This window comes from Eufriesea mexicana, unplaced genomic scaffold (assembly GCF_001483705.2).
Source record: "Eufriesea mexicana isolate 0111107269 unplaced genomic scaffold, ASM148370v2 scaffold2632, whole genome shotgun sequence".
In the NCBI taxonomy this organism is placed as follows: Eukaryota; Metazoa; Arthropoda; class Insecta; order Hymenoptera; family Apidae; genus Eufriesea; species Eufriesea mexicana.
In genome coordinates, this window is record NW_016910719.1 from 114,909 (window position 1) to 133,116 (window position 18,208).

The following is an 18,208-nucleotide window of genomic DNA, read 5'->3' on the forward strand; positions in this document are numbered from 1 at the left end:
GCTCTAAATTCGAACAGAATCGCAAAGTCGTATGTTTTTAACAATTTCTCGGACTGTCGTTATCGAACGTGTGGTCAACGTCGCTGTAAGGAGCGGCTAACGGCGCGGGATGCCGTCTCGAGACAATAACGGCTACATGGGCCATCGAGCCAGCTTCCGAATGGCGTAGCAAGGACTTCAGCAGCGCCATAACACCGGACCTCCACCCTACCTCTCGTACCGGATACTGGGTCGCGTATCCTTAACCAGTAGCTCTTGCCTCGGTGTCCTTTACGAGGCTCGAAACACCGAAACGCCATCGTTTCCCTCGCAACTTTCGTCGGATTCGTAAATTCTCGCGAAACTTTCGAGTCGGGAAAGAACCAGTCTCGGATGTAGATCGAACGTATCGTTGACGATTAATTTTGGAGAAAATATTCGAAAGGTGCGGATCCTCGTGGCGGATCGAAGGTCGAAGCGCGACGAAATATGGCACCGGGGTTCCATTCCCCTTGTCGTTAGAGAGAAGCTCGAGCCCGTCTCATTAGTAAATCCAGTTGTCAGGCGGCTAAGTTATGGCGTTAATCGAGTCGAACCGGCAAGTTTCTTCGCGGCGAGCAATTTTGTAAATCACCGCCGAGGCGCCGCTTTTTCCTGATTTTCCGACGCGAGAGTAAGAAGACGTTACGTCGTTAGAGGGAGGGGAGTAGAGCGAACGGAATTAAAGCAAGAAACTCGGCCGGGATGAAAGAGAGGCGCAGCCGAACGATTCATCATCGGTGCTATCGTCATGCAGACCGTGGTGCGAGGATCCGCGGCGCAAAGTTCACGGACAACATCGTAATAACCTGCCCCCGGTGCGTAATAACACTCCTAGGCGGAGTCTTTAATAACGCGGGGATGACGCTAAACTAGGTAGACAAGCGTTAAGTCAGCCGAGTCCGGGCAGCCGCCGCCGAGCAATATGAAGTCCGACCGGTAAAACTTCCGCAATATATACACGCCGCGGCACGCTCGGAAATTAGAATCACCTTTCTTCGAAGGAAATTAAAAGTTACCACCGCGAGCAAAGGAAGAGTTACGAAGCGGCTTAGGCAGCCGTCCCCGGTGCCGCGAAATGGAACTCCATCGTTGCAGCGACCCGGGCAAACTTGGCACGCGGGAAAAAGGGTCGAGTTAAAACAAGAGTCGGAAGCTTAACTTCCTGGGGAGATAGGAAAGTAATTACGATAATACTTGCCGCCTTTTTCCAAAATCCACTTTCGATTTTCCCGTAAATTCCTTTCGCCTTGTACCTTAAACCTGCTCGTTCGATCTCCTTAATCCTTTGGCAACGGGAAATATACTGGGCGATGCTTTTATCGGAGAATAGCACGAAATACGATCCGCAATCTAGCGATGTTAATTAAAATTCTATTATCCCAGCGCTGCGGGGCATTAAAAAATCAATAAACTACATGGTTCACCCTATTCACGTGCAGCACCCTCCGCGTGCAAGGTGAAAAATAATCACTCCAGCCGCGAAGGCATATGCTCACTTGAGGCGGATCACGAAAAGGCTGAAGGGTTGTGTGTTTTGGTTCGCCATCCAAGCAACCGAGCTCTCTCGGAGGGTGGCAGATTGTTTGATGGTTGATTGTCGCGCACCGCTTCGGGGGTCGTCTGATTGGGTCGCCGCGAAACATCTGCCGGTCTCCCGCGGGGCTCCACGACGACAATCATCCTACAATCGCGAGGTAATACACCGAAAGACGTCTTCATTCGGCTAGGGGAACACGTCGGATGAAAACGGAGGATTTGTCAGATCGGGACAGAGAAGTCAGTCGGGCGGTGCGCCGCGTGATAAACGAGTCCCCGCGATTAGCGTGCCACGCCGTGTACCGACGAGTCTGAGGTTTAACGTGGCCTAAACAGCGAGGAAATTACCGTGACGCACGAATGGAGAAGATGTTCGAATTGTACGGGTAAATCCCGGCGATTCGACGTCGAGCGTGGACGAAATTAAACCGTTCCTCGTTACCGTTCTTCCGCGTGAGGAACGCTGCGCGACGAGCGCGCGATAACGCGGTGGTGGTTTTAAAAATATGGCAGAAAAATCCATCTTTCACCCGGGTTGTTCACCCGGCTGCCACGACGGCAAGGCCGTCGAGAGGACGGAGGCGACTTTGAACGGACCGGTGCAGCCGGGGCGGACGAGAAGAAGCGGCGGTATTGTGACAACGAATTAGAATCAAAAGCGACCCTCTTCCTTTCAGCCGATACGACTTTGTCCGCTCGACGACTTTCTGCGGGGCCGGTGCTCATTCCGGGGCCGGTGCTCATTCCACGGCCGGTCGCTCGTGCGCGTCATCCACCTGAAGCACACATAATCGCGCGGCCCGGCCAAAAAGAGCGGAGAAGAGGACCGTTTTCTGCCTTTTAAAAGCGCGCGGCGGCACACCGAGCAGCCACGACGACGAGGGCTGGCTGCGCGATGGAAGGGGGAGGAACCACCGGCAAAGGACGGAAAAGAAGAAGGGACTTTTACAAAACTCATCCATCCCCCAACCCTGGCCGCGTAGAGACACTGATACCTACCGGCTGACGGTACCCACCTACAACCCGACGACAATGGATCCTTTGCGGGCAAAAAAGCGTAAAAAGAAAGGGGTAAGAGGGGTTGGGGACGGGGGAAAGGGGAGAGGGAGAGGGCAAAAGAGAGCGGTCCACCTCCGGCACGGGGAATGAAAGAAAGAGCGGCAATGATGAAAGCATTGTCCCTGTTCAACGGCTCTTCTCTGTGAGCCTTCGAGGCGACCAGCCCATCTTCTCCACCTTCAGCAGCGCCCCCCCCCCCCCCCCCCCCCCCCCCCCCCCCCCCCCCCCATCCGATTTTTCTCCTTCTCGACTTTGCGGACCACGCCGAGGTGACGTTTCGGATTATTCGAAACGACCATCCGTGAACCATGGGCAACTAGGACGTTTGCCAACTGGATGCTCTACTGATCCTCGTTTATACCTTATTCGAGGGAAACGAGCGAGCGAGCGAGCGATCTAGCGGGTTAGATTAATCGAGAAAGAGGGAAACGCGCGTAAAATTCCGGCCGAATTTCCACACACACACCGCAGGTGTTAAATCGCGACGACGTTATCCGAGTCGTGGCTGGCAAACACGAATTAGCGCAAGAGTAATTACGCGTTCGCCGTTCCGTCGTCGAGAACGTCGGACACGTGTCCGTTTCGGGCGAGCTTCCACGAAGATTACGAGACGTCCAACCCCAATTCGGGAATGTAATTCGAGAAGCCAAGTGTTTGCGTGTCTTCCAACACCGGAGTCCCACGAGCCGATCAGAGAAGACCCTTGACTCGCCCCGCGTAATAACGCGATAATCTTCTCGCGCAAAACAAATAACAGGGGGCTCCTGCCCCTTGGCTAACTTGCCAACCCTTTCCCCGAAACTGCGTACAACGAGTGAGAAAGAGAGGGAGACAGAGAGGGAGGGGGCGGAAAGCAATCCCCGATGATCGATCACAATCGGCTCCTTTCTCGTTCGAGGGTGTTCTTCGCTACGTCGACGCTCGCAGAGAATGGAGCCTATACAGGGGTTTAGGGTTACGACCCCTACGCAGCCGACGCGCTGTTATTCTTCCAGCGAAAACTATTTACAAAGTCGGGGCTAATGGCATCAAGAGATTTCGCTCCATATGCCTCGACACCCCTGCCAGAGTTTCGCTCGTTACTACACGACTCTCTTTCTCTCGATATGACATTAGCGTACTGTTTCTAACCGGATCCACGGCTTTTCCAGTGGCGTACCATCCCTTTTTCTTTTCGCCCTTTTTTCCCGTATGAATATCGCAGCGAAATATATCGAATCGAAGTAACCACTTCGAGGAATTTACTTGGTAACTTCCGAGCTATTTGGAAGATACTTTTGCCAGAGGAGGAATTCGATGTACCCTTGATCGAGGAAATAAAGATTCGATGGAATTTTCAAGAATCTTCGAAAAGCTAACGTTTGCCAAGGGATCGAGAACACGATCGGTTTCACGTTTGAACGATTACGCGCGATCGGTGCGCTCTCAGTGATCTCATACGCGCTCATCGAGTCCAAAAGCGTCCTTCCTGCCTACGCCAGTGATAATGCCGCTTCTCAGCGAGCGTAAAGCGAGCCGAGGAAGGGGCAGCAAATGCACGTGTGGAGCGTAATGCAATAAAAGTTTGTCGAGTGGGTCGAAACGTATGCATATTGACCCGGTCAATCTCGTAACGCTACCGATCCTCCACCTCCATCTTCCTCCCCTCTGCACCGCGCGTCGGTGTCGGTTTCCAAGGCTCGCCGTTGCGTAGGTGCGATCCGTTCATTGGAACGCATTTAACTCGATTTCCAGGACCAGTTTCGTAGCAGAGCTCTTTGTCGCCTCGCATGCAAATCGCCCTCGAGGAAACGATAGGTGTAATTCACGCCTGTTTCGAAACCGAGACACGGCCCCGATTTTAATCTCGCTCGAGTTTCTTCCCTTGGAAACGCTCGATACGGGGCGGTAGCCTAATCGAATCGCACGCCGAATCGATATCGATCACTTCCGCGTTTAGTTTTTCAACCGGGACAAGTGCAACGAATCGCGACTACTTTCGCGGGTCAACATCCGCGTCGGGGAAGAATCGGGACGAGGGCCGCCCCGTTAGGTCTACGAAAACAGCGGCTCGTTGCGAAGATTTAATTGACCGGAAGCCCGACAATCCCAATCTCGAAACTACCCCCGAGTCCGGAATCACGGAACAACGTCGATCCACCGTGCACACCCTTTCGCTCTCGACTTCGGTACCCCTTTCGCTCGTGTATACACCGTTTTCCCGACCCTCGCTCGACGTCGACCGTCACGAACGCCTATTCTTCTCGCGTTCTCCTCGTGCTGCCACCCCCATCGGCCGTCTCGCCCCCTTCGCGGCCACGGTTCTTCTCCCTTTCGCACAGGCGAGCGCGCACAGCGCGCACAAATGGAAAACGGATTGATTAATCGTAGTAATTACCGATCAGCCCCCGCTAATTAGATATCCGACTCCTGCCCACCCCACGGCCCCCAGAGGGTTTCCTGCTTCGCTATACGGGACGCAGTGATGGCGGTGTGGTCCTACCACTGCGAGGGGACTTTCCAGGCGGCCGACGGGCTTGATGAGAGAGAGACGCCGTCAGCCTGCTGGGCTGAGGGTGGAGAGCACGGCTAAATGAGATTGTTACACGAAGCCAGCCAATGAGTCCGAATCACCGACGTGTACTACACGATTTCGGATTTCTCCTGCTGGACGAACGCTCTCCCCGAGCTTGCATCGCTCCGCGTCGTTTGTCACGCGTGACGCGCGTTCTTTGCGCTACCTCCGCGACCACTGCGTCGGTTAATGGTGCTTTATTAACTTCTTCCATTTGTCTCGACCGATCCCCCTACCTTTTTCCGTTTCAACGCCATCTTCCTACGTTTAATTCCCTTTCCCAGGGGGAAACCGGCCGAAGAAATTCGTCGAATCTTCCCGAACCGTGCCATGCGGGTAGTAGTCCGAAGAACCGAGCGCAGGAAACCACTGGAATACCACGATGATAATGCGTGCGCTCGCGCTACCATCGTATCGCATTACCAAAGCACGAAGAAGAGATTCCACCACGCAGACGGCGAAACGAGGAATGCCTCAAAAAACTTTACCAGACTTCCCAGTGAAGATCGCAGAGAAGATACCTCTTCGTCGCACTTCCACCAGCGTTTCTAATTGAATACCCGCATCAACGAATCCCTATCCCCGCGCGTCCTATCCCCGAAGAATCTCGAAAAAATGCCAGCTACACCGCGACCTGTCTTCCCTGTCTTCCCCGTCTTCCACGCGCGACGTTGGCCAAAGTGAACGAGAGAGGAAAGTCGCGGAAAGTTTGCCGAAGCGTCGAGAGACGATCACCGAAAGCTACGAAACGCTCGCGCGATCCGCTCCATTCCCCTCGGTCCGCTACTATCGCGGCGCCATCAATCGCGCGGCAAGGCGCGCGAACTCCCGCAGGCCTCGAGCGCGTCGCGGATCAAGCTCGACGCTGTGCAGGCTCGTTTGTACGTTGTAAGAGCAGGTGATGCCCGGGACCGTAAGTCAGCCGGGTGTGCGGTGTCACCGGTGCGCGCTCGTATCGCGTCACTCCATCACCTCGCGGCCCTTTCTCGCGCCGCTGACGCGCCTTACACGGCTGCCCCAAGATTTTCGACTCGGCCGAGCGTGAGCACGGGGGCTTCGGTTACCCTACAGAATTTCAGCCGCGGCCACGATCCCGCTAAGTTGGATCCTTGTCACGCGTCGGGATCTTCCGTGATCCGCAGAAATCCGGGCAACTCGAGGTGCACCGGGTCCTACCTACCCTGCTGCCTCGCGTTGCGCTTCCGCCTGCCAATTTCTCCTACGCGCGTTTCCTAGCTCTCTAAAGATTTTCCAAATTCCGAATACGGATCTGGGAGAAATCGTGAAACGTACCGAGATAAATTGTAAATATTACTAGAACGAAGAAACCGAGGAGGAAGAAAAGCGACGCGAACGATTACGACACCGAGTAGTCTCTATCCAGACGGAAAGAATGCTCGAGCCGCGAGACAGCGGAGAGATGAATTCTCGCGAGTGGAAGCAGCTCGCCGCAAAAAGGCAATTTCTTCGTGGCTCGACGAACGCGAGAACCGCCTCGTACCGACGTGCCTCTATCCGTTGCTAGCAACGAGGCTCCGCTTCCCGGAACGAGCTCATTTGCGGGCGAATCGACTGTTCTCCCGCTCTCACGGCTAATCGAATCGCCTAATCTTGGCCGGATTCGAACCGAATCGCTGCTTAGCGGGGAATGCAAACGACTGGGCCCGCATCGCGGCGACCTCTCTTCCCACGAGGAACGCGGCACGGAAAAACGTCGCCCACCATAAATCCGCCTAACAACCGAGAGGTAGAGACCGAGAGGTAGATACGCGAGCACGTAGCCACCTGTACGACTGCGAAGCATCATCGAACCCTGCCGGCCATCGCGCCGAGACCAGGCCCCGTATTCAATTACCACGTCTTATTTAACCCTCCGGGCGGCGCGGCGCGGCGGTTGTGGCGCGTTAACCGAAACGCGTTGCCACCTCCGCGCCGCAGGATGATTTACCAGCCATCATTCCGTCGCACTGACAGCGCGGCCGGGCCTGCCAGTGCGTTGCACCCGCGGGGTCCACCACGGAACGTTTTCGCGGAACGCGTAAAAGAGATTAGCTCAGCCGTGGCCGCAGAAGTGACGTTTAACGGCCATTGCGCTGAAAACTGCGACATCCGCGGGCCGTGCAACAATATTTGCGAACGCGTTGGCCAAGTAGAATCCGAGCGACGTGACCAGGACGGAATGGGGCGGGGGTGTGGGCGCGGTGGCGGCCAGGAGGAGGCCGGGGTGGGATATTAACATCCGGTCCCGGGATTTACGGCCCCATTCGCGTGGCTCCCGGGTCTCGGACGATTTTGTAAAACGAAATGTCTCGTTAGCAAGTCGCTTACAGCCGAACGGGCCGCGCGTCTACGTGTACGCGCGCGGACCAGTACGTACGTACGCGTTTATAACGCGCACACCGGATAGCCGACTGCTCGGTGGTTTTACAGCGGTCTAAATTACCCGCGCGACGTACAGTTATGATGTTAACGATCCGCTCGAGGAACCGCGACAACGGCTCGGAGCTCGGTTGCTTGTACATCGCGCGCGTTGCCCGCTCGGTGCATGCGAAATCGCTCCACGGACGTTACTCCTCCTCGACCAGAGGGGGAAGAGGACGTCGCGAGGGAACGAGCGCGGAAGGTATCGCGACTGCCGGCCGCGGTTATCGCGTAACCGGGGTGTCCACGATAATCGCGTTAGGTTCATTAGCGGCATCGATAACGTCGTTAATTCCGTTTCATCCGCCCGGACGAGTGAACCGCGTCTCGCTCGATATCGCCGCCCGATGTACGCGCGTTCGACGGATCCAATAGGTCCGTGCGTAGATACGGGGATCGATATATCGCGACAAGGGGACCGAGGGAGTCCTCGTTCTAAGGCCACGGGGAGCCGGAGTCCGGAGCCGAGTGCCAAGCTCTTTTTCCCCTTCTTGGAGAACGGAGGCCGGGCCGGAGGACGGTAAATTTCGAGCGGTGATTAAGCGTCGTCTCGGGGGCTTAAGCGAAATCGCTCTTCGTCTCCGTTAACATCGAAATCCTCTTAAGACACCGGTTCGCCGTGGCGGCGGCCCGGTGCAGCTGTAAGTGATAAAATTATTTCAACCTCCGCTGAAATAGAGCAAATCGCGAGGCCGCGGCTGCGAGCTGCGGATCGCGCGAAAGAAAAACACCTCGACGATCCGACGACTGTGTCGCGCGGGGACGCAGCGCCGGGACGCCGCGCGGGGACGCGGCGCGGGAATAAATGGCCTGGCCGATAAAATTATTTCGGACGCGATGTTAAGAAAGGAAGAAGTCTCGCGGCGCCGCACGATACTCGCCGATGGTCGCGTTGCCCTGGAGCCACGAGCAAAATGACACACCTGCGCGGGGCTCTTTGGAAATTGATTAACGCACGCGGCTAGTCGCACGCTTGGATTTCTTGCCACTGCGTTCGGCTACTCTCTCGCCATGTGTCGCGGCGCAGCGAACGTAATCGATGTTTAGTCTGGGACCGACGAATTTTATACCGAGCAGACGCATAAAAGACGTCCGATCGTAAGCTCGCGGCGCGGAGTCTCCTCGTAAACGATCGACGCAGGATCTCCGGGAAGAACAAAGCGCAGCGTGGAAAATACTCTTCGGGGTTCTAACCCCGACGAGTTACGCGAAAAAGCGAATACCGGGATACGGCGATTTAACCGTCAACGGGGTCGAGAAGGGGAGAATAAATATCCCGGACGGAGGAGAAAATCTAGCGCAAATTGCGCAACGTCTGCGAGAACAGGCGACACCGGGGATGAACGGGCAGGCTGATAAACTTATTTCGAGTGTAGCTCGAACAAGATGCCGAGCAACAGCTCGAAACGGTCGTCAACGCGCGGCAAGGTGTCGACGAAACGAACGGCCTAGGCGATAAAATTATTTCGACGAAACAGAGTAAATCGAGGATTCGCGGGCGAGGAAAAACGCGGTGGACGCGACGTGGAAATAAACGGCCTAAGTGGCAGCCACCGCACGTGGGGCGGCAGGCGTTGCACCGGGGGGTGGGCAGACCGATAAATAACCTCTGCTTTATTAGCCAGATACGACACGGAGGGGGAGAGCGGGTTAAATTAGCGGAAATATTAGTACACATTTGCGCCGCTGCGAAACACGCTGGTGTTCGACGGAAGTAGCGTCAGTCGTGTATCATACCCCGCGAACGGGGAGTTTGCTAGAGGACAGATTTGGAAGCGTGTTTCCTCAGCTTCGCGTTATTACTCGCGTTACGTTTTGGACAAATTCTCCGAACCAACGGGATCGAGTACAACGGCTGGTCTGAAATTCCGGAAAAGCGCTAAATACGCGTAGGGTAAAAATCGCGACGAGTTTCTCGTCCGAGAAACCGATCGGATTCCCATGGAAACGGATGACGAATATCCGCCGTCAGCGGGATAAATTGCATCTTGGACTGGATTCGAGAGCGGTTTCATCCCCCCGGTATTCCCGGTAAGTTAGCACGCGTACGCGGCGCAGCGAGGATCGCGAAGGGTTACACACGGTAACAAGCTGGCAACGGTTCTAACTACTGTCCAGGCTGATATATGTGACGGAAAATTGTGGGCGAAGGCAGCGAGAAAGAGAGCGGGACAACGAGCAGAAACAGAAGCAGCCGACGGAGAAAACGAAGAAGTACTGGCACGAAGTGGGGTGAAGAGAAAGAAGAAAGGGGTGGTGGCTCGGCCGAGGGCGGACTCGTACCTTGGCGCGCGTAGACGAAGGGAAAACGCGTTTTATTTACGAATTATTTCATTTGTCGCGAGTATTCTAATTAGACCGGCTATTTCTAAGCTGCAACACCACCGCCGTCGCTGTCGCCGTCGACGTCGCCGACGCCGCCGCCACCGTCGTCGTCGTCGTCGTCGTCGTCGGCCCTGAACGCAGCCCTCGTCCGAGGCTACGTTCCACGGTGCAACGGCCACGCTCTAATTGCATTACGGAAACATGAGTTTCCCCCGGCGAAATATATCACGAAACTTATCGCGCCACGAAGAAATTGCCGTGGCTCTCGCATACACTTCGCCGGCGCGCAAGTGCAAGCCTCGTAAGCTCCGGGGCCCGCCTACGTGCGCCCTTATACCTGCCCACCCACGCGAAGCATACATCACGGCCCGCACTTTCGGTCCGCGCGCGAAAAGAAAGAAGAAAAAAAAAAAAAAAAAGGAAAAGAAAAAGTAACGGGGAAGAAAAATAAAAGGACAAAGGAGAAAAAATGGACGCCTTCTTTCCATGCCTCGCGCTCGACCTCGTTGCCCGTTCGAGTTCCGCGAGGATCACGACAAAGTCGCGGAACGCGGACTGGCAACGACGAGTGCACGGCTCGCGGTATCGGTTTTACGTAACTTTCTCATCCCCCAGGGTCGAACGCGGACACGCGTCGACTTAATTAACCTCGCAAGCGAACCCCGGGAATGCCAACTGGACGGGTGCGTGGACGACGAGGTTATTTCGAAAGCATCGAGTCGCCCGAGCCGGTGGAAAAGTTATGCGCTACTAATTTGCGCGCGGACACCGGTTACGGTTAATTACGAGGCCGGCGGCGAGGGAAAACGTCAGCGATATGGACAGATGCCTGAGAAAATATTGGCGGCACGGGGGAGTGCAAGTAAACAGGGAGCCTTGCCAAAAATTCCGCGCGTCGCCGCTACCGGAGATGCATGCGTTTTCGCCCCACGCGGTACCAGCGCCGCGACGCAATTAACACCGTTCGGGACGACGCGGTCGCGCAATTATCGTGGCACCGCGTGGGCGTCCCTGGAACGTGCACCGAATAAATATTAACGCGTGGCCCCGATGAAAAAATCCCGATCGCCCGGGGCCTCCTTAAATTTGATTTGTGCTCAATTACCGCGCTCCGCGTCCGCCAGCCTGCACCCTCTTCGGTCCGCGCGTCGAGCGCAGGCAGACGCGGACCGCTGCGCTGCTGCTCTCTTTCGCCTTCTTATTACACGAGCGGCGAACGAAACGACGTTTCGCGGAGCGTCGCGACGATTTTATTTATACGCGCCGCAAACCACCCGCGTCTCCGTGGCGTCGCGGTTGCAGCGGGAACGCGGGTGCACGCGGTGCGGACCAACCGCGCGTCGAGGGGTCCGGGCGGGGGGTGAAGGGGGACGGGAAACGCGGAGCAATTCGTTTCGCATTTTATATCCGGCCGCTGCGAACGTCGCTGATTCACCCCCGAATCGACGACACCGAACGGGAACGCGGATTATTTCGATCCGCCGCGTGGTTTACTGAACCTCGGACAGCTGAATTTGCGCCGAATTCCCGACCACCTTTTTCCTTCGCGACCGACCTCTCCAGAAATTCCGCGAATTTTTAACGCGTCGGGAAGAACCGTGGAAACGTTTAAAACCCGAATCCAATGGACGGAAACGATCTCTCGAGCCTCGAAGCGTCGACGCGACGAAATTTCATCCGGCGACGACCGGAGGGGAGAGCGCGCATTTTCCGTGAAGTTGTTCGAAGACGGAAGGGTAAACGGGGTGCTTAAACATCAACGGTAAACAGGGGCCGGTGTAATTCGGATGCTGGCGCAGGTGTTACGCGGAAACATCTATCAAGATAGCGAGATACGAGCGAGGGGGAACTCACCGGTCCTCTGCAAAGAGAGCGGCGCGGTGGGTGGGGGCGGGCGCTGTGGATCAACTCGAAGAAACGGGGGATTTCTCGGGGACAGGACGCACTAAGCCTGCGAGAGGGTGCTCTCTGGCTCGTCTTAACCCTTTCCGCCTGGTGGCGGATCGCGTGGAATTAACTTTTCTCCGGGGGTTTGCTCGCTGACGTCCTCGAGGCGTGACGCGGATCAACGAATTTTTATCTCCGCTCGGATTTCGCTCGGAATTACCATCCCGAACGAGCGTCCGAGCGTTTATAGTCGCGGTCGTTTAATCGGGAATATCGGCCGCCCGTGGTATTTACGAATTAAGCGGACGCCGAAATAAGTTGGCCACCGTTGAGGAAATTTAATCGCGTAAATTACCGTTCCAGGCCCGATCCAGCCCTCTCCTATCCGGCTTATGGGCTCGAAGATATTATACGACATACGCGATCCTTTCTACCTCAACCCGGCAAATAAAAGAAATATTCTAGGCAATAACGTTAAGTAGATGTCTCACCCGATACCACGAAATCGCCTTCCCCTCGAGTCGTCTTACCCAGCGAATGCCGAACCCAGCGAGCCCCCCAATCATCCCCCTTCCCAATTTCCTGCGAAATTATCGATTCGTCGTAAAAGCCTGCCACCGTGAACGTCCACGACGAGAGTCGAAAAGCAAACGATTACCCGCGCACACGCGCCGCTGCCATGAAACGGCGGAGAAGCGGAGAAGCGGAGGATCGGGCCAAGATAATCCCACGAAGGCGCGCATCGGCAATTAAATTCGCGTTTCCCGGAGAACGAAACGAAAGGCGGCGTATCCCGCGAGACTAATCCCGGCCCGCCATAAACAGCAGTCGAACGATTAACCGTATCATTATGAATCATAAGAGGAACGAAGGCAGCGGCTTATTAATTGCGATCGTTTCGACCGGCATTCCGCGTACGGCAAATTGCCGTAAGGTAACGCGAACGGCCGTAAAATGTAACGTGGCCGTCGTTGGCTGGAATCTCGAACGCGTTCGTTTTTTTTCTCCTCCTCTCTCCCTCTCTCTCTCTCTCTCTATCGCGTGCTCTCTTTTTACCTCGTTCCTTGCCTTTTCCTTTTTCCCTTTCTTTGCCTTTTTCTCCCTTTTCTTTTTCCGATTCGAGCATCGATGGGGAGAGCGCGAAAGAAAAAATCCGTGGACGTTTAACTGGAGGCAGCGAGCCACTCGTAACGCGTTCCATATATCAGCGACGCGTTCGTGGAATGTTCCCGCTAACGATTATCGTTCGAAGGTTCTCATACGCGGACGATAACGCGCGGCCGAACGTGGAGCGTGCATTTTCGAACGGGCCAATTTAACCCGCGATGATAATTTAGGCCGCGATCGGATAGCCCGGAGGGATGAGAATTAGAGAAACGGTAAGAAAGTATTCCAAGAGCGGCGCGGCAGCGAGCGCGCCGTGTCGGGCTTATCAGCCGCACCTGCAGCCGCATTCTAAGCGGATGCAGCCACCTACGAGGGGCCCGGTTAACCTGTTCGCGATCGGTCGACGATCGAGAGGAGATCCTGGTCAGCGGACGATACGCGCGTGTACAGGGGGGCGCGAGTGGAGCGGCAATGGGCTCGCGGTGTCACGCATTTTTCCCTATCGCGTTTATGGCGAACGGAACCGAAAATCTCGCCGGAGTACACGCGCTCGTGAGTGCGTTTATCGGTAGCGTCAAAATTCCACGGAATTTACGGTATTCCCCGCGTCGCGATACACGAGCGTCCAAGACGAGGCAACGAGAACGTCCAACGCAGGGATAAAGAAGAAGAGAGAAGTATAAAGAGGCGGTATACGCTCTGCTGCTTCTTGTCTCGGAAATCGGTCGAGCCGTGCACGAACGAGAGACGCGATCGCTCTCTCCCTCTCTCTCCTTCTCGCTCCATCGACGGCCCAGATACGAAAATCGTAAAGTCGCTACATAATAGCGGCTAGTATAATCCGGTACGGCACTTCGCGCCGAGATTAAAGGTGCATAAAGCGGGCTGGCATAAACGTTTTACAAGCTGCTCGCCTACCTGGCTGCCAAGCGTGCAGCCGCGCGAACGAGATATTATTTCGAACGTCTCGTTACGTCGCTGCCAGCCGGCTTCGACAGTCTTACGCTTTTATTCCGTCGCCCCGCGGGAAATACCGAACGAGGGAATAGAATAACGCGTTTAAAGAAATAATCGTCGAACAATGCGACACACGGGGGGCGGTCGTTAAGGTTTACGATAGTGAAAGTCCAACGACGCCGGACTATGCGACGCGTGACGCGGGAAATGGGGCCCGATGGACAGACCGAAATCGGATCTCGTGTCTTTTCCTCTCGCGCTGCGAAACGCCGATGGTCTAGGGATAAAGGGAAATAAGATTCGCGCGATCGTGGCGTAGGTACGTAGCGAGCAACAAAGATCGAATTCCTGAATTCCTGTCCGACACGCCGATACGTCAAATTCTTTTCCGCTTGGCTCGATCGCTTTCCTTCGCACGGAACGCGACGCGAAAACCCATTGAAACGGCAGCTTTATCTTCGACAAGGGGCACGCCAGGAATCCCGCGGGCTCAACAATGCCGTCTTAATGGCGGCGCGGGGACAGGTATCGCGGGAATTTCGAAATCCGGCGCACCGGTGCGTGCCTCGTGCCCCAGTGCTCGATACCGTTCCTCGTATTTCGCGCCATCGACGCGTTCACCCGATCCATTTCGCTTTGTTTGCCTCGTTTAACCCGTCGAGCACGGTCTCCGCGCGTTTACGCTTCGTATCGGTAACCGGCGAAAAGGAATTCCCGCTCCGATAAGGATAAGAAACCATCGAGAAAGTGTCCACTCGCGAGTATCATGCTGCGAGAGTTTGTATTCGCGTTTGCTACTCTAATGCATGCGATGAATTTTCAGCGTGCGTGACTCACCAGTTGTTAACCTGAAGGATCGTCAACCCCGTGTCCTGAGCAAGCTGCTTCTTCTGGTCTTCCGAGGGGTACGGATGCTGCAACGGAAAAGAAGAAAAGGATAAACTTAATGAACGCCTTCCTCTCCGGAGATACGCTCGCGATGTACACACTGTACCAGATAGCGCAATAACGCGATGCGCGTACAGATACCTGTTCCATCTGGTACTCGATATCGCGAAACGTCCTAACCCCCGTTACATCTTGCTCGCTAAACGCGAGTATATCCGAGGCGAGCCGGTCGCAAGTTGCGCGTTATTTACGAGGACACATCGCCGAAGCGAGGCCAAAGCCCGGGCCGTTCCGCGTTCACCGGCAGTCTATGCTTTTAAACAATTTATCGAGTGATTTATCGCGTAACAGGTAAGTGCACAGAGCGCATAGATGCACCGGGGGACTTTTATCTGCGCGACGGCAGTCGCATTACCGGGGCGTCGCGTCGTCTGGACGCACCTGCGAAATACTATTTATTGCCGGGCAACGGCGGCGATAAAAGAAGAGAAAGGGTGCGCGGGAAAAATGTAAAAATTGCAAGCGGAGGAAGAAGAAGGAGAGAGGAAACGTAACGTAAGGGAAGGGTAGGAATGGTAAAAAGCTCGCGCCTATGCAACGCGAACCAACGGCGTTTTATCGGGTCGTCGCGTCGATGCAGATGCACACACGCGCGTCCTCCGGTGCTCGTATTGGCTTTCAGGCAAGACGGACTTTACGAGGGGCCATCCGAGATATACGGGAGAAAGGTCAACGGCGGAGGGACGCGTCTCGGATAGGCGGTTTACAAGATAATCTCTGTGTAGCGAATTATTGAAGGAAATCGACGGATCCGCGACGATAAAGCCGCGGGAACGACAGCTTTACATGACCGCGCTGGATTTAGCGACGGCAAGAAAGGTCGTAGCAACTTTGTCGCTAGCTGCTACGCCCAGCGTTGTAAATTATTCTCCCTTGTGTCGCGTTTTAACGTTTCCCTCCACTCCCCTTTTTGGCAGAAACTCGTTCGCCAACGGGTCAGAGAAATGCTACTAACCTTGCGAAATTAATTTCCTATGGCGCAGAATCAACGGCACAGCTGGTCACGCGTCGAGCCTTCGCGTCCGAGCACGTCGAAGAATAACACACGACTGAGACGGAATGTTCTCGACGAAAATTAACAAGGAGCCTCGCGCCTATGCTTACATAGGGATTTAGCTGCTAGAAACCACGCCTCCCGGCCATAACATTTCCGGTCGACTCGAATTCCTCGCTACGAACCTCGACACTGTTGACAAAATACTCCCAAGGCCAATTCACCTCGATACTGGTTTCGCGAACGTGGTAAACAGGGAAGAAAAAAATTCCCGAACGAGCAGCGAGAGTCGAAGAAGGTGGATTACAACAGAATAGGAGTGGAAACGATGAAGAGAAAGTAATATGCGAGGGATTCGTTTTGAAATTTGAGCGAGACAGGTTGGAACAGCCGCATATTCCCGAGCGAGCAGCGAGAGTCGAAGAAGGTGGATTACAAGAGAATAGGAGTGGAAACGATGGAGAGAAAGTAATATGCGAGGGATTCGTTTTGAAATTTGAGCGAGACAGGTTGGAACAGCCGCATCTAACGGGGAAAAAATGGCCGTCCGTGACACGAGTGGCAAACGGTGCTCGCCATTGGCAACAGCTCAAAGGCGCGGCGGCGAAAGCGGGGCTAGATGCATAAATGATGCACTCCTCGGTTATTCCATCGGTCTTGTTGCGCCAGTCCATAAATTCGTGTATAAATCTCATCGTTCTTCCAGCGAAGTTACTGCTCGCATTAATTTCGCACTTGCGGCAACACCGACCGCTCCGATGCGCGCCGCGCAACAGGAAGACGAACGACACGCGCCCGAACCTACGAGCGCGCGAACGGAAACGTCCGAGCGGAATGTCTCGGCCTTCGTGGATCGCCTTGATCCGCGTGACACGCGTTTCGTTATCGTCCAGCGGGAAACCGACCTATCGCTATTAAAAATTCGCGAAATTAATCGCGTTCCAGATCTCCCGGCCATTTTGATCATCGTGGAAGACAGCTCTCGATCGCGGGAAAACCGAAATTAGGCGTTGCTACGTGTTCCACGAAATCGTCGCGAGGATTGAAACGGTCGTTGAGCGATTTGCAGGAGCGTATTCTGTGCGCCAGAAATGAGAGACACTGGGAGAAAAGACGTCGCACGCGATCCGCGGATAATCGCGTTAATTACATTACGAGTTACACGAAACGCTGGTCCCGGGGGGACAATGCGTCGTGCATCTTAATTTTCATCTCTCGTATTAGCTCCCATCGCGATATTACAGTGGTCGGTGAACAAACAAATCGCGGGGACCACGGGTCTATTTATCACGGAAAGCGTGGGATTCGCGCGAATGTCGAATTCGCTACTTTGCACGCGTAAATGTCACGTCTACACATCTGCAACTTTGTTTCGCGTCTTTGCCACAACTATCGTTCTCAGATTTCTGGCATATGTCCCGTAGAATCTCCCAGGATACATCGCGAGTTTGAAGGTCGGCTTCGTCCAAAGTTACACTTCACGGCGAAGAAGTATATCTTCGCTTCGGGTCCATTGTCTATGTAACATGGAACTTTGCTCCTTCGTGTCTCTTCGTTATTCCACGCTATCGTGTTTTTGGATTCCATCCTTTATCGTCGCGATTTTTTTATTTCCTTATATCGCCCTTTTATTGGGGGCCGCAACTTCCTCTGTGAAGCCGCTCGCTACGCGTGGTCTCCTTTTTCGTACCACGCTCGCTTTTTCTCCTTATACCGCGATACTTTCTGCTACATTCGTACCGCTTTTCGCCTCGCTGGAATTTCTTTCTCTGCTGTCTTTACGTTGATTTTTATAGTTAGCGCTCCTCTTTCCTTGCGAAGTTAAGCCGTTTTCCTACCGAAATTCCCGTAGGAACAACGGGGATCGGTAGGTGGGACAGCTACCCGACTGGAGAAACTATTTCCAAGTCCCAATTTCGCCAGAATGTAGTTCAGCGAGGTACCGCGAAAGACAAACCCACGAGATGATAATGGGATAGTATTTCCAGCCACTGATCCGGGGCGGCATTGTCTAGTTGGAACCAAAAGAAACTGGAAATACAACGATGTAACACGCCCAGGTGCTGTCTAATACTGTTCCCGATAAGACAAGTACACCGTTGGAATCCTTATCGATTATCGAGAGCGATCTACGCGCTCGCTTCCTCGTGCGATAAACGGGAAAAGTTATCGATGCACCTTGGAGCTCGGCGGTGGATTAAATCAGGCCCGGGTTCGCGCGGCGACACGTTCGGCCGTAATTCACGGACAGGTCGCGCAAACATTAAATTCGACGGGAAATCGGGCCCCACGAACCGATGCCAAACCCGACGGTGGCGCGCACGAACGCCGGCGTACGCGAGCGGATCCGGCTGCGCATAAAAGCCCGCGGCTGCACCGCAAGCGGCCGAACCGCATCA

The 18,208-nt window shown here is 54.7% G+C and overlaps 1 protein-coding gene across 3 annotated transcripts in view; it reads right to left on the reverse strand.

Annotated features, from left to right (window-relative positions):
- Positions 1 to 18,208, reverse strand: part of hth (Meis homeobox homothorax) — a 452,720-nt gene that overhangs the window by 88,343 nt on the left and 346,169 nt on the right. For all 3 annotated transcript variants that reach the window (XM_017903964.1, XM_017903963.1, XM_017903962.1), the window contains one exon: positions 14,705 to 14,781. In XM_017903964.1, the coding sequence (XP_017759453.1) occupies positions 14,705 to 14,781 (77 nt within the window). The remainder of the gene's footprint in view (positions 1 to 14,704; positions 14,782 to 18,208) is intronic.